Source organism: Microplitis mediator, chromosome 9, assembly GCF_029852145.1.
Source record: "Microplitis mediator isolate UGA2020A chromosome 9, iyMicMedi2.1, whole genome shotgun sequence".
Classification (NCBI taxonomy): Eukaryota; Metazoa; Arthropoda; class Insecta; order Hymenoptera; family Braconidae; genus Microplitis; species Microplitis mediator.
The window spans coordinates 1,413,547-1,429,630 of record NC_079977.1 but is presented as its reverse complement, the minus strand read 5'-3'; the positions used below and the strand labels follow the sequence as shown (position 1 = coordinate 1,429,630).

At 29.2% G+C, this 16,084-nt stretch overlaps 1 protein-coding gene across 5 annotated transcripts in view; it reads left to right on the top strand.

The window, feature by feature from the left end:
- LOC130675136 (calcitonin gene-related peptide type 1 receptor-like) overlaps nucleotides 1–16,084 on the top strand; it is a 222,135-nt gene that overhangs the window by 203,846 nt on the left and 2,205 nt on the right. For all 5 annotated transcript variants that reach the window (XM_057480641.1, XM_057480638.1, XM_057480640.1 and 2 more), the window contains 8 exons: nucleotides 247–353; nucleotides 3,055–3,146; nucleotides 4,031–4,157; nucleotides 4,302–4,528; nucleotides 10,773–10,943; nucleotides 11,191–11,314; nucleotides 14,056–14,097; nucleotides 14,303–14,386. In XM_057480641.1, the coding sequence (XP_057336624.1) occupies nucleotides 247–353; nucleotides 3,055–3,146; nucleotides 4,031–4,157; nucleotides 4,302–4,528; nucleotides 10,773–10,943; nucleotides 11,191–11,314; nucleotides 14,056–14,097; nucleotides 14,303–14,386 (974 nt within the window). The remainder of the gene's footprint in view (nucleotides 1–246; nucleotides 354–3,054; nucleotides 3,147–4,030; nucleotides 4,158–4,301; nucleotides 4,529–10,772; nucleotides 10,944–11,190; nucleotides 11,315–14,055; nucleotides 14,098–14,302; nucleotides 14,387–16,084) is intronic.

Genomic DNA, 16,084 nt, shown 5'->3' with positions numbered 1-16,084 from the left:
AAAATATTATACTTTCAAAGTAACCTGCTGTCTAAATTCGTTTACTCATGTGTTACAATTTTCTCTTTGTGTTTTAATTTTATGTAATGCGTCAAAGTAACACAAGATAATTAATTTAAATTAACCCTAGTACCACTAAGTAATTTATTTATTTGCTTAGACCTTTAATTTTTCTTTTCAAAAAGTATCAAGTCCTGAGATCTTAATTTGCATAATAATTTATGTTTTTTCAAATTTATGTTACAGTAATTGCCCACAAAATTTGTGAACCAAATGGGAGTTGGTTTAGACATCCAGAAACAAATAGTGTATGGAGTAATTATACAACTTGTGTAAATACTGATGACTTGCATGTAAGTAATTCATTAATTATTTCAAATTCAAAATTATTTAATTTGAATATTTTCGCGCCATTAATTATTTGAAATTTTTTTCCTTTGACGATAAAATTTAATTCTCATAAAAGCGTCGAAATATCGGTTCAATGCAGAAATACGATTTTCATTCATATATACATATATATATATGTATATGTATGCATATATATTCATAAAGGAAATATATATATAAAATGTATGTGATCTATCTCATATTATGCAACAGAGTATAATATTTACCAGAGCATACGATTCGAGTCATATATATATATATATATATATATATATATATATATATATATATCTTTTAATGCTAGAGAAAAACTAAAAAGAGAATTTCCTATCTACATTTTCATACCCATACAAATATCACACACGTGCATATATAAATATATGAAATGAGTGTGTCATATTTATGTACGAAGGATATATATGTATATATATGATTGTGTCATATAAAGGGTGAATTGTTCTTGAAAAGATAACATTTCGTCATGTGTCAATTCACATAAAGTATAACAATTTGAAAACTTGTTACAATTGTCATATATTTAGACTATAGATATTTTATATCTCATAAAATCCGATGTAAAATAAAAAATTGAGTCTGTTTTTTACCCATTGAATACGATTAAATTCCATAAAAAATTTTTATGAAAAAAAAAAATGGAGCGGAAATAAAATTCGGGTGATTAAGCATTCAATTGGCGGTTGTTTGAATTGTCTAATGATATTATAAATATATTTATGGAATAATATATTGGAGAATTTATGCGGTATGAGGTATTTGACTTTTAGTATGAGTATTATTAATTTCGTGTTTATTGACTAATTAGCATTAAACTGAAATAATTATACATGATTGTAGTAATTTGTCCTGTCGTATTACGATTAATAGCTGTGATTATAATCCATAATATGCGCAATTAATGGTAATTTTGATATTTAGTATGCGTTATATTTTTTTCATTCACTGGGTTATTACTTTCTTTACGAACCTGTCATTTTTTGTTTCCACTTGAGCGATTGTAAATATTGTGACGGGTTTTATTTTATGAGAAAAAGTTTCAATAAAAGTTATACTTCAAACGTAATGATACCAATTTTTTTTATAGAAAAAAAGAAATTTCACTTTACGTAAATCTAAAGGAGAAAAAAATGAGTTGTAATTTTTTCTATATTCTCAAAAAAAAATTTTGCCCCCCACAATTCGACAGAGAATCAGATGCCCTTTCAAACGAGTACCAACAAGCCATACTTATTTTTCATAACTAAAGTCATATTTATAAATACCAATAAACATATGAATTTTTCAACCTAAAAATAAGTATGGCTTGTTGGTACTCATTTGAAAGGGCGTTTAATTTACTTTTCAAAAAATTTACTCATTTTTAATTTTCCATAAAATTACTCAGCCAACCATCAGTTAATTAGTTTACAAAATAAATTGCCTCAATAAAATTCTAAATAACAATTAAAATATAATTGGATAAAGTGTTGATTTAATTCTAAGAGTAATTGCATTACGACAATTCAATAAGAATGTCAAGACGAAGATTTAATACGATTAAACATGTAAACATACATTGTCTTAAAGTAAACTTCAAGTTACTATTCAATTTGCAATTGCCAATGTTTACCTTTCAGCTACAAAATAAATCCTTATATATATCTATATTTACTGTTCGAGTGTCCGGGTAATGGAAAGTGTTGAATCTGAGCCACAGATGCCAGTAGTAAAAAAAAAGTAAATACACAAAATAAAACAAGGACACGGAAAAAAAGAAAAATGAACTTCGGTTGTAGTTGTCAGTATATAGTAAGACAGTGAATGAGAACAGGAAATCCACTTTCCAACTAGAAAATTCATCAAGCTCGTTTCCGGCGACTAACTCTTATATTAAACCCCAGTTCCATTTCTATTTAACTTCTCACTACACTTTTATGTCCGACAGTAAATACCAAATTTATTTAAACTAAATGACGAAAAAATTTTTACACAGTACAGCTTTGATGCATTGACACAAAAACTTTTTCATTTAATTAAAAATTTCCTATGGACAAAACTTACGACTAGAAGCAGTACAATTTTTCACGGGGATAAATTACCATGGAAAATAAATAAAACATTCCATTACATGAATTATAATCCATAATACATAAAAATTATGTATGGTGGCTATAAAATCAACTCACCAGAGGGTAGTTTATTAAACAGGATAATTATTATTATTATTAGAAGAGACAAAGAATCTTTGACGGGGGTATCACATCGGTCTATTCCCCGGGCTTTTATGGAGTCTCATGAATGATTTAACACCATAAAATGTGTGTTCATATTACACACAAGAGCACAAGGATGCCGGGACAAAACAGTACAAGGAAACAGTAGTTTATTATAATATCACTTTATTTAAGATTTTTTATATATTAATTTTTTTATCCCCTTTTTATGCGACTGAGAGCAGATCGTATAACTTTGACGGCGGAGCTCGTTAAGGAGTGTCATTATCTCAAATGAGAATATACTGATAATATTATATGGAGGAGACAAATAGAGTAGAGCAGAGTAGAGAAATTCAGATCAAGATATATATACATATATATATATATATATACCTAGAGTGTAATGAGATATCTGTGTTAATAATTTAAACTCCCTTTAATTTTGTTCCAGTGGGCACAGCAGTTAAATATTATCTACGAAATTGGATATACGATATCATTAATTGCACTCATTGTATCTTTGGGTATTTTGTCATATTTTAGGTAAGTTTATTTGTTATTTATTTATTTACCTTTATATACTTTACAAGCCTTAGGCAAATGCTACAAATACGCCAGTTTTTTATCCCTTTTCAAAAAAATTTATAAAAGTTTGATTCACGAGCCAAAGGCCAATGCTACCAATACGCGATCATTAGAATTTTTTTTGATAGAAATTTATAAAAATATGTTTCACAATCCGAAGGCAAATGCTACCAATATGCCAATTCTCTTATTCCTTTTCTATAAAATGGAGAAGTATGTTTCACGAACCAAAGGTCAATGCTATCAATACGCGATCATTAGAATTTTTTTTAATAAAAACTCATAACGGTACGTTTCATGAGCCAAAGGCAATTGCTACCAATGTGCGATCATTTAAATCCATTTTTAACAAAAATTTATATCGGTATGTTTCACGAGCCAAAGGCAAATGCTACAAATAATCAATATTTAAATTCCCTTTTTGTATAATTAATTAATCCATGGGTATGTTTTATTAGCCATAGGCAAAGGCTACCAATATACCAGTTCATTTATCCCTTTTTAAAAAAATTTATATAGATATGTTTCACGAGCCAAAGGCAATTGCTACCAATGTGTGATCATTTAAATTCATTTTTAATAAAAATTTATATCGGTATGTTTCACGAGCCAAAGGCAAATGCTACCAATATTCAATATCTAAATTCCTTATGTGTATAATTAAATGATTCATAAATATGTTTCATTAGCCATAGGCAAATGCCACCAACATGCTAGTCTTTTAAACTCTTTTTAAAAAAATTCATATACATATGTTTCGCGAGCCGAAGGCAAATCCTACCAATACGTAATTTAAATCTAAATCCCTTTAATTTGAAATTAATTTTAAATAACTATTTTAGAACACTAAGATGTGCAAGAATAACTCTTCATATGAATCTCTTTGCATCATTTGCCGTAAATAATGCCCTTTGGTTAATATGGTACGCTTTTATAGTAACAAATACTGATCTACTTATGGAAAATGGTGTAAGTATTTTTCATTTACATACAAATACTCTTCAAAAAATATCACCGACTATCGCTTCAACCGATCGTCCAGATGAAATAAATCGAAAAATTTCAAAAAGTATATCAATAAATTAATTATAAGAAATTAATTTTCTGTAACAGATATCCTGTCGCTTATTACACATAATCCTCCACTATTTTCTGTTGACCAATTACGCGTGGATGTTGTGCGAAGGTTTTTACTTGCACACAATTCTCGTCAATGCATTTACAAGTGAGCATAATTTAGTGAAATGGCTAATGGCTATTGGATGGCCGGCTCCAGCACTCGTTGTCTTAATTTATGCATCACTGCGATTCACATCCGACGATCCTATTGATAATTTGAAGTAAGTTTTCATTAATATAATTTACAATTAACCGGTAGTACGAACAGACGATACAGAAATTCTCAAAATAAAAAATCTTTTCATCTATTTCTCGTTTCATAAAATTCAATAGCATTTTTTTTTTTTTTAACGAATGAAAAAAAAATCCTTTGACGTTTCTCTATTTTTTATCTACCGTGTAGAATTTTTTTTATTTCTTTCACGTGGAATCTAAATGAAGGAAAAAGAGAATGGAAGTAATCGTCTTATCTTACTGAAGTTTCATTACTAAAATGGGAGATACTAAGTGAGGCGTAAGGAAATGATACAAGCATTTGAAATTGAGTATAAATTGAAAGTGTGTGTTAATGTTTGGGTGAATATATATGTGGTGCCCTTGTTAAGGATAATTGAAGTTTGTTCATGAGAAAAATTTAATATGGTTAAATTAAACTGAGCATCAATCAACTCTTGATTACGTTTAATTAAAAATTTTATTTTATTTTTATTTATGATTATTCATTTATTTATTTTCTTTATTCATTTCGTTAGACAGGAAATTAAATTTTTCTTTTATAGAAATTAATTTTATTATAGTCAGTACCAGATTTTGTAAAGAAATTTTTAGAAGCATTAAATCACTTCAATTGAGCTTGAATCAGTCGTAATTCGTCAAAGGGGTTGAGTTAAGCCCCATAGGAAAAGGAACAACGGGTTAATTTTCACAAAAATACATAGACAGAGGCATCCTTGGCCTGATATAGCGAACCCTGAGCCTAGATTTTCTATAGAACTTCTTTCGAATTTCTTAGACGAGGATCCTGACCAAAATTGAGGCGTCTTCTGGAAGAATGCTAGCAAACACATGGACTGTGTCCTCCCTGGCCAGTCACGGCATCATAAGTCAAAAAAAAAATTTTTCTTAGGACTTTTTTGGGTTTTTTCTACTAGAGGACACCATAAGGAACAAAAAACGTTTATATTGTGCTGAGTTATTCCTAACAGGAGCAAAGTTACGGGCCACTCTTCATAGGAAATCATGAATAGTCTCATCCTCATTTATCTTAATTTATCCTGATATGGGTCCGAATTCAAAAAATGAATTTTTTCTGAGGACTTTTTATGGTTCCTCCTACTAGAGGACACCATAAGGAACAAAAAACGTTTATATTGTGCTGAGTTATTCCCAGCAGGGAAAAAATTACGGGCTACTTTTTATAAAAACCCATGGACTGCATCCTCTCTGGCCAAACACGGCATCATAAGTCAAAAAAAAAAATTTTCTTAGGACTTTTTTGGGTTTTTTCTACTAGAGGACACCATAAGGAACAAAAAACGTTTATATTGTGCTGAGTTATTCCCAGCAGGGAAAAAATTACGGGCTACTTTTTATAAAAACCCATGGACTGCATCCTCTCTGGCCAAACACGGCATCATAAGTCAAAAAAAAAAATTTTCTTAGGACTTTTTTGGGTTTTTTCTACTAGAGGACACCATAAGGAACAAAAAACGTTTATATTGTGCTGAGTTATTCCCAACAGGGAAAAAATTACGGGCTACTTTTTATAAAAACCCATGGACTGCATCCTCTCTGGCCAAACACGGCATCATAAGTCAAAAAAAAAAATTTTCTTAGGACTTTTTTGGGTTTTTTCTACTAGAGGACACCATAAGGAACAAAAAACGTTTATATTGTGCTGAGTTATTCCCAACAGGGAAAAAATTACGGGCTACTTTTTATAAAAACCCATGGACTGCATCCTCTCTGGCCAAACACGGCATCATAAGTCAAAAAAAAAAATTTTCTTAGGACTTTTTTGGGTTTTTTCTACTAGAGGACACCATAAGGAACAAAAAACGTTTATATTGTGCTGAGTTATTCCCAACAGGGAAAAAATTACGGGCTACTTTTTATAAAAACCCATGGACTGCATCCTCTCTGGCCAAACACGGCATCATAAGTCAAAAAAAAAAATTTTCTTAGGACTTTTTTGGGTTTTTTCTACTAGAGGACACCATAAGGAACAAAAAACGTTTATATTGTGCTGAGTTATTCCCAACAGGGAAAAAATTACGGGCTACTTTTTATAAAAACCCATGGACTGCATCCTCTCTGGCCAAACACGGCATCATAAGTCGAAAAAAAAATTTTTCTTAGGACTTTTTTGGGTTTTTTCTACTAGAGGACATCATAATGAACAAAAAACGTTAATATTGTATAGAGTTATCTCCCATAGGAGAAAATCTACCGACCACTTTCCATAAAAATATATCGACGGTGTCATCTCCCCGACGTCAATTCCAAAAAAATTCAATTCTTACCAGAGTCCTCGTACTTTTTCCTACTAAAGACGGTCTTAATTCGTTCAGGGGATCGTAAATAGAAAAAAGAAATTAAAAATAAAATGATTTCCGCCATTGTCTTATAAAAAATAAACTCAATTACTCGTATTAAATATGACATTGCGAAAAGGTAACAATAACTATCCAATAAAATAATAAATGAATTATTAATTAATCAATAAAAATGAACCATCCCGTGAATATTCCCATCAACGCAATTTAATATACATAAATATACAAATACAAAGCAAGTGCCACGAGGTCGGAAGTGGCGAAACACAAACAAGAGAACGAGAGTAGAGAATGTTAAAGGGTAGTTACGCGATATCATACAACATACACCAATACAAAGTAGTTTTACTCAGTAGGAGTGCAGTAGTTAGAGAGAGCTTGCGGTAAAAGCTCGCAAATAGGACGATCCCTCAGGACTTCCGTTCATATCGCATGAAATGCCACTCTGAATACACTTTTATTTACACAAAATACGACGCAGCCAAGATGACAGATCTTAATGGATTTGAATCAATCACTATGAAAATCACAATCTTTTTAGAAAAAATTTCAAAAGAAATCTTACTAATAGTATAGAGAAAATAAATTTTTTTAAATTACGATCTTCCATTTCATTACTGGCGGCCTAAAAATATGCAAATACGCAAGACAACCAAATAGTCACGTTTTCTATTTATTATTATTATTATTATTATTATTATTATTATTATTATTATTATTATTATTATTATTATTATTATTATTATTATTATTATTATTATTATTATTATTATTATTATTATTATTATTATTATTATTATTATTATTATTATTATTATTATTATTATTATTATTATTATTATTATTATTATTATCATTATTATTATTATTATTATTATTATTATTATTATTATTATTATTATTATTATTATTATTATTATTATTATTATTATTATTATTATTATTATTATTATTATTATTATTATTATTATTATTATTATTATTATTATTATTATTGCACAACTCAATCGCGAAGCACTGAGATATCTTCTACTTTTGGAAGATGATTTTTTGATTAATAAAACAAACAGAAGTTCAAATAAATTTTTGTAAAATAATGACTACAAAAAAGAAAATCGAGTACTTCTTTGAGTGAACTACAAATTTTGGATATCATTAAAATTTCCGGGAAAAATTTGAATTGATTTTAGTCAAATTAGACTGTATTTGGTCTGGATAAATACAAAAGAAGGCAATATAGGGTAGAAATGCCGTTTTTGGCGACTTGGGAAATTTCATTAATTACGTCAGTGAAGCAGTATTTACTTCATAATCAGTGTATTTAAATAAAAAATTAGTGAATTCTCACTAATAAATTTAGTACTATAATTTTCACTAGCAAATTAGTGATTTTTACTACTGAACTAGTGATATTTTCATAATTTCTACAAGTGAAACTGTTATTCACTTCTTAATTTATGAATTTCACAATTTCACTAGTAACTTTAACTAGCAAATAATTAAATATTTTACTAGATATAAATATAATTAATAATTATGCTGCTATTTTTAAAAATTTTAATAAAAAACTTTCAAAATAAAAAAAAATAGAAGTACAGAACAATAATATATTTATATGAAGAGTACGTCAATCATAACATCACGGATTTTTGATTTCTTCATCAGTTATTGTTTGGTATCATAACGAATATACTATTTACACTCACGCGATCACATGCGTAGGTCAGCGCAGTGGATAGCATCAAAGACTTTGAATCGGAAGGATGCAGGTTCGAGCCCAGCAGTCACCGGGATTTTTTCATCAATCAAAATCATGTATACTTCCTCTAAGTAAAGATTCTAATACATTAAACACATTTCGGATCTAATTACAAGCGTCTTATATTTTTTTTCGCAATATAATATTTTTTTTCACCGATGAAATCAGTGGATTTCCATATTCACTTTTCAATTTAGTGGATTCTCATATTCACTTATCAAATCAGTGAATTCCAATATTCACATATTCATTTAGTGAATATTCACTAATTCTGCATGGTACGATTGTAGCATTGACAATTAGTGAATATTCACTTGAAATTAGTGAAAAATCACTAATTCATATTTAGAGAGTAGAGTTGTTTCTAGCCCCGAAAATCGTGTTTTAAATAAAAATTTTCAAAAATTCGAAGGCATGTAGGCTGCTTACAGTAGAATATTTTAAAATGCATGGACACAAACGACCCTTGTTCAATAGATTAGGGTTAAAATGTGTGCACTCTTAACACACTATTGCAATGGAAATTTTATTTTACTTCTTCATTAAATTTTTCACCGCGTTTTGAATCGTGTAATTGCGGGTGAGTTAAATATTACAATATTACAGTAAAATATTTAATATGGGCTGGGTTATACCGTATAATGCACCTGCGTTATGCTAAACATATGACGGATAGCAAATTGATTTATGCTGATAGTAGACAAGTTGGAAGATCGATTGACGTAGTAACCAACGGTCTGTTATAGAGAGGAGTAGAACAGAGAGTAGAGTATCGCATACCCTATGGCTCGTTGGATATTGCGGTTTGTCCATTGGATTAACGTTCTGGTCTCCATATAATATTGAACGTATAACGAGACTCAGATTCCGGGGATAGTCGCATAGATTTAGATGTTGAGTTTATCCACGGGTTACATTAACATGAGTCGAAGCTCGGATCAGGGTGACACTCAAATTCAAATGTGTCTGTGCGGTTTTATTTTAAGTGTATTAGCTGCTAATAATTATTGCTTCCAATGTTGGATTGTATGAGAGTATATATATATCTATATAAATCATATGCTGAATAATTGATGGTATAGATTTTAATTCGACCTAGTTTTCTCCATGCATTTTAATTAACGTTAATCACGAATGTTTTATAAATTAATGAGATTTTTTCAGATTAATCTTTTTTTTTTAAATTTACCTAAGCTGGGATTCGAACTCAAGGCCTTGCAATTCACTTAGTATTCAGATTTTTAATTTTTAAACCGAGTAAGAGCTCAATTTTTTGTGTTTTGTTGAAAATTTTTTTTAAAACTCATAAATTTTTTTTTATCAACAAAATTAATGACAAATTGAAAGTTGACTCATTAGAAGAAATCTGACAAAAGCTGGGAGATAAAATTTTTTACAAACTAAAATACCCCCATGAAAAAAGTTTATAAAAAAAATATATGTAAAATATAAAAAAAATATATTTTTCATATAAAAAAAATATATTAAAAACACATAAAAAATATATAAATATATATATAATATGTATAAAAAATATATTTTAAATAGCTAACTTTTGGCCGATTTTCATATATATTTTATATATTTTAAATATATTAAAAATATATCTTAGAATATATAAAAAATACATGGATAAAAATATACAAAAAATATATTTTTTTTGTATATTTAAAAATATACTAAAATTATATAAAAAATATATTTTTTATATAAACTTTATATATTTCTTTTTCTATGTTGTTAATTAACTTAATAATATATTTTTTATATAATTTTTTTATATTTTTTATAGATTTAAAATATATTACTAATATATTTTTTTAATATTTTTAAATATAAGAAAAATATATTTTTCGTATATTTTTATACATGTATTTTTTATATATTTTTAACATATTTAAAATATATAAAATATATACGAAAATCGGCCAAAAGTTAGCTATTTAAAATATATTTTTTATATATTTATATATTTTTTATGTATTTTTAATATATTTTTTTTACATGAAAAATATATTTTTTTTATATTTTAACATTCGTTTTTTTAATAAATTTTTTTCATGGGGGTAATAATTGAGGAAATTTGAAAAATTGTAATAAATAAAAATTCTAGGGATTAAAAAAATTAATTTGTTTTAAATTGAAATCTAGATGCTGGATTGACGAAGGAAACTTCACAAACGTCCTGGTTTATCCCGTGTGCGTGTCAACTTTTCTCAATCTTCTCTTTCTCTTCAACATCGTCCGCGTTCTTCTGACAAAACTGAGAGCCGGACCGGCTATCGGGACCCGGCCATCACGGTCTATACTCCAAGCTTTCAGGTACGGACTCCATATCCGCGAAAACTTTTTCCCTGATATATTAACCTGAGTAATGTTACTTTTTACCTATTTCTGTTTTTTTAAAAAACTTTGCCCATTTCACTGCTAAACTTAAAGTTAAACTTCAACACAAAAGATCATTATCGTCGTCGCATTAAATGGGCTTTAGCAGAGAATTATTATCCCCAATTCAAAGTTTTTTTTTTATTAAAATTTATCTAACAGATAAACAAAAATATTTTTTCAGAGCGACTTTGCTGTTAGTTCCGCTTCTGGGTCTCCATTATCTCGTGGTGCCTTTCCGTCCTCCTAAAGGCCATTCTTGGGAAAAGACTCACGATATTGTGTCAGCTGTAACTGCTTCATTTCAGGTATTTTTTAAACAATTAATTTTTTTTTTGTTCAAAATTAAATCGATAGTTTGTTTAACTTTCGAATTTATAACAACTGTAAGGTTTTTTTTTTAAATGGAGGTACTGATAAATAATGACAGACTTTAAAACACTTATACAAGATAGTATTGAAGCGACATAAATGTGCTTTGCTATTTGTTGAAGCATGTACTAAATTAGATGAGAACACCTTGAGTGCTTGTACTTAAATGTAAAGTTACTTATCGTTATTTTAAACAAAATAATATACGAGTTGACTTATAAAATTGCTTTTATCTACTTTATAATAATAATAATAACCATAAGTAATAAGATTTATTACTGAACAAATACCAGAGTTCAATTGACTACACTGAGAAAAAATTTATCTTCGGACAATTAAATTGGTTTTGTTGTATAAATTCTGTTAAACTAAAATTTATTGGAATAAATCCGAGTATTAAATAATATATATATATATTTGTTCGAGGTTAATAAATATATATTTTTACCTAATGATTATTGATTTAAAAGTTATGGTGCTAAGCAGCAGCAACGCGAGTAGTTCCGAGCTCGCCGCTAGATCGCGCCCACCATTTGTGGTGTCCCGGGTAAGATACTTATTTCAGAGTTTGTATATTCCCTTTCAATAGTCATATAGGAGTATACTGTATTACACTATGACATTAGTGTTTAATATTGATGTTTACCTGAACAATCTTTGTCATGGTACGAAAAAAATTACGTGTGAAGGAAATAAATTATTCTTCTAAATATACATTTATTTAACTTTTAAATAAAGATTCTTTCATTTTAAAATAATATTTAATTATTTTTGATAGCTCATTCTCTATAATGATCACTCATATATTTCTTTTAGCGTGTAGTTTTTGGATGTTGCATGTTGATAGTAAGACGATGCTCATAATAGGGCAAAGATAGCAGAGCGATCTCTTTGCAAATGAACGGTCTGATTTAAACATACCGCGTTTTTACTAGGTATATAAGTTTGCTGACATTATAAGCAACCATGTGCGACTTACTGAAACTAAAGATTCTGAGGTGTTTCATCCGGAAATAATGTGCTCGCAAGACTGGGAATGTTACGGGCATCATCGCCGAATAATGTAGACGACTTCCCCGAACCGGTCCTGCCGAAGGCATAAATCACCAGAGTGAACGGGGCCTCCCTACCCGCATTCGCCGCATTGATGGCAGCCAATATAAATGCAGCAGTCTCATCAGCGCCTTTTACAAATGCATCGACTGTCACATCCAAGTTCTCGAGGATCAGTCGATTACCGTCCACGATGATATTGGACAGATCATTTGTGGAAGGATTGGACTGCCATCCTTGCACGACTACGCGTGTCGCATTCCTATCAATATATAATATTTAAAACAGTTAATCGTTGAAATATACTGCTTGACTATTTAAAATTACTAATTAAACCTTAAAAAACTACAAGACACTTGTCAAAAAAATACATCTGTTATTAATTTCTTACGTTCTACTCCATAATATTTTCTGAGATCCGGTCTAGGCGCGCTGTTGACGAGAATCTCAGTAATATTTACTAATATTTTTTTTCCGGGTAAGATAATGAAATCAGTTCGTAAAGTTAAGAAAATACTTATTTGATAGACAACTAAACTATTTTATAGTGCCAATAAATCCGAATATTAAATAATATATATATTTGTTCGAGGTTAATAAATATATATTTGAACCTAATGACCATTGATTTAAAAGTTATGGTGCTAAGCAGCAGCAACGCGAGTAGTTCCGTGCTCGCCACTAGATCGCGCCCACAGCTTTGTAGTGTCCCTGGTAAGAAACTCATTCAGAGTTTTTATATTCCGATCTTGAAGCATTTATGGGACGCGTTACTCGCTGAAAATTTTTTTCATAGTATAAAAAAAAGTACGTGCGAAGGAAATAAATTATTTTCCTAAACATGTATTTATTTGACTTAAATAAATATTCTGTCATTTTAAAATAATATTTAATTATTATTAATAGCTCGTTCTCTATAATGAACACTCATATATTTCATTATGACTACTTTATACGCTCTACAAGTAATCAATTTGATTTTATGCCTGCTACTAAATGCGTAATTATCTTGACTAAATATTTTATTGTTTCTAACAACTCGTTTGGTTGGTGAATTATAAAATATTTAATGGAAACAACCAAATACATAATTGGCAATGGGCAATCAAATAATTTTCTTGTCATAACTAAAATTTAGTTGTCAGAGAAAAATGTTATTCTCAGTGTATTTAATTCAATTTTATGAAAACAAAAAACTCGAGTTTTTATGAACAAATTAATTTTCCACCGGAATTATAAGTTGTATGAAAAAAAGTTTCGAATAAAAGTTGTAGGAAATTTAATTTGCTACAAAAAAGGTATGAAAGCTTATTAACGTATCCCTGATAGTTTCTGAGTTACAGAGAAAATAAACAAGAGATCAATTGAGAAAAATAACGTAGAAATTTACTTTTGGACATTGGGTTACTATTGCATCGGAATAATTCGATGTACGTAAAAATTCAATGAGACCTTTTTTGTAGACAATTTTATAAGCTACAAAATTGCTCGTATACATTTTTTTCATATCAGTGATACTTTAGACGGAATTTTAGTTTTATCACAAAAACTTTTGAATTTTATTTCAAAATTTTAACTGTTAGAAAATTAGAGCAAAATTTATTGATTTTTATTTAAATTGCAGGGTCTTTGTGTCGCTATTTTGTTCTGCTTCTGCAATGGCGAGGTAAGAATATCTTAGGTTAATTAGCGACGTAACAAATATCCTAAAAAAGTTTGGATTTTTTATTATTCGTATCAGAGTTTATAGAAATTTTGAATTACAATGAAAGCAATAATGATCTAGAGCAAGTTTTTGTGCAGATTAATGTTGTGATATTGTTAATAAATTTTGATTGATGAGTTCTCTGTACAAATATTGTATATTTTAGGTCATAGCGCAGTTTAAACGAAAATGGGAAGGTTCAGTACTTATCAGAAAACGTGCCAACTCATGCACTGCAACAACAGTATCTGTGAGTAAACTAAAACCGTAGTAAATAATATATATCGAAAATATACATATACGTATATTTAAAAAAAAACTGAAAGGAATAGAGTAGATTGTATGGTTTATGCCTTGTCATGTAGAGCTTGCATTTATTATTATTATTATGTTGCGCAACAATGCACGTACGTGCATTATAAACTAACTTTTAGCTTCTTTGTTAGATTAATTGTGAAACGTAAGCAATTTTGTTATTTATTATTTGTCTACTTTTTATATGCTATAGAATTTTTTCTATAGAATATTATGTAATTATATCCGCAGGCGCGGTAGTATCTCGCGCCACGTACGCGTTCAAAAAATTAAAATTAATTCAGCGGAGTTTGAAGCGGGAGAAAAAGCTACAGATTTTTTTTTAATAATTTTTAATTTAAAACTTCGGTAAATTTATTTTTCCATGGAATTGCGAGAACTTTCTTATCTCCATTTAATCAATACCTTAATGAATATGAATTACGGTAAATTACGGCAAGTAATTGTAATTTTCGGTATTTTACCTCAAACTACGGGATCTTGCGATAAAATACTGTATTTTACATCAAATTTACGGTATAATTGCGGTAAATCACCGCAAATTTGAGGCAGTACTGCAATATTTTACGGTAAGAGTGCGATATTTAACCGCAAATTCGTGGTTACGTTGCAATATTTCAACTTTAATGTGCAGAATCACTGTAAAGGTACCGCATTTTACCGTCAAGTCAATTATTTCACTGTGTGACAGTAAAAATTCCACGAACTGCTGTAAATTACCGTAATTTGTTATATTAGACCGTAAATTGCGGTATTTTACCGTAAAATGTTTCACTGTTTTACGGTTAAAATGCAACAAATTGCAGTATCCCTAGCAGACCTGATTTACCGTAAATTTATGGTAATTTTACCGTAGAAAACCGTAAAATTCGAGTAGATTTACCGTAAATTACGGTGGGTTCACCGTAATTTACGGTAAATCGGTACTTTACGGTGGATTACCGTATTTTACGGCGGGTATACCGTAAATTTACCGTCAAATACGATAAATCTACCGTAAAAAATTCGGGTGGATTACCGAATTACCGTAAATCACGGTGGATTACCGTATTTCCGTATTTTACGGTAAATCCACTGCAATTTACGGTAAGTCGGTATTTTACGGTGGGTTTACCGTAAGTTACCATAATTTAGGTTCGTTAGGGAAATTACTATAATTTTCTGTCTTCTACCGTAAATTGCCGAATTTTCCCGCAAATTGCGGTAACTTACCGTGAGCTGGCTCAATTTACTGTAAATTACCGTAAAATACGGCAAATTTGCAGTAAATTTCGGTATGTTGCAGTAAAATAGATAATTTACCGTAATTCGGATCTACTAGGGTGACGAAAAATCGTTTATTTATAATAAACTCTACTTGTAAAAAAAAAATGGGTTAAATTAGACAGTACCCAAAAAAAAATTTTTTCAAAATATTTTTCTAAAACTCAAGATTTTTTAAATTATCTTCCATAGAATCCTTCCTAGAGGCGTATCAAAGCTCAATTAATAAAAATCGATACTAAAATTCGACTGTAACTTTTCCCAAAATATAAAAATCCAAGTCTTCAGCAGAGTTTGAAGCGAAAGTAAATTCCGATTACGTTTCACAGTTACAAGCTTGAAAAAAACGTTATAATAAATAATTGGCCAA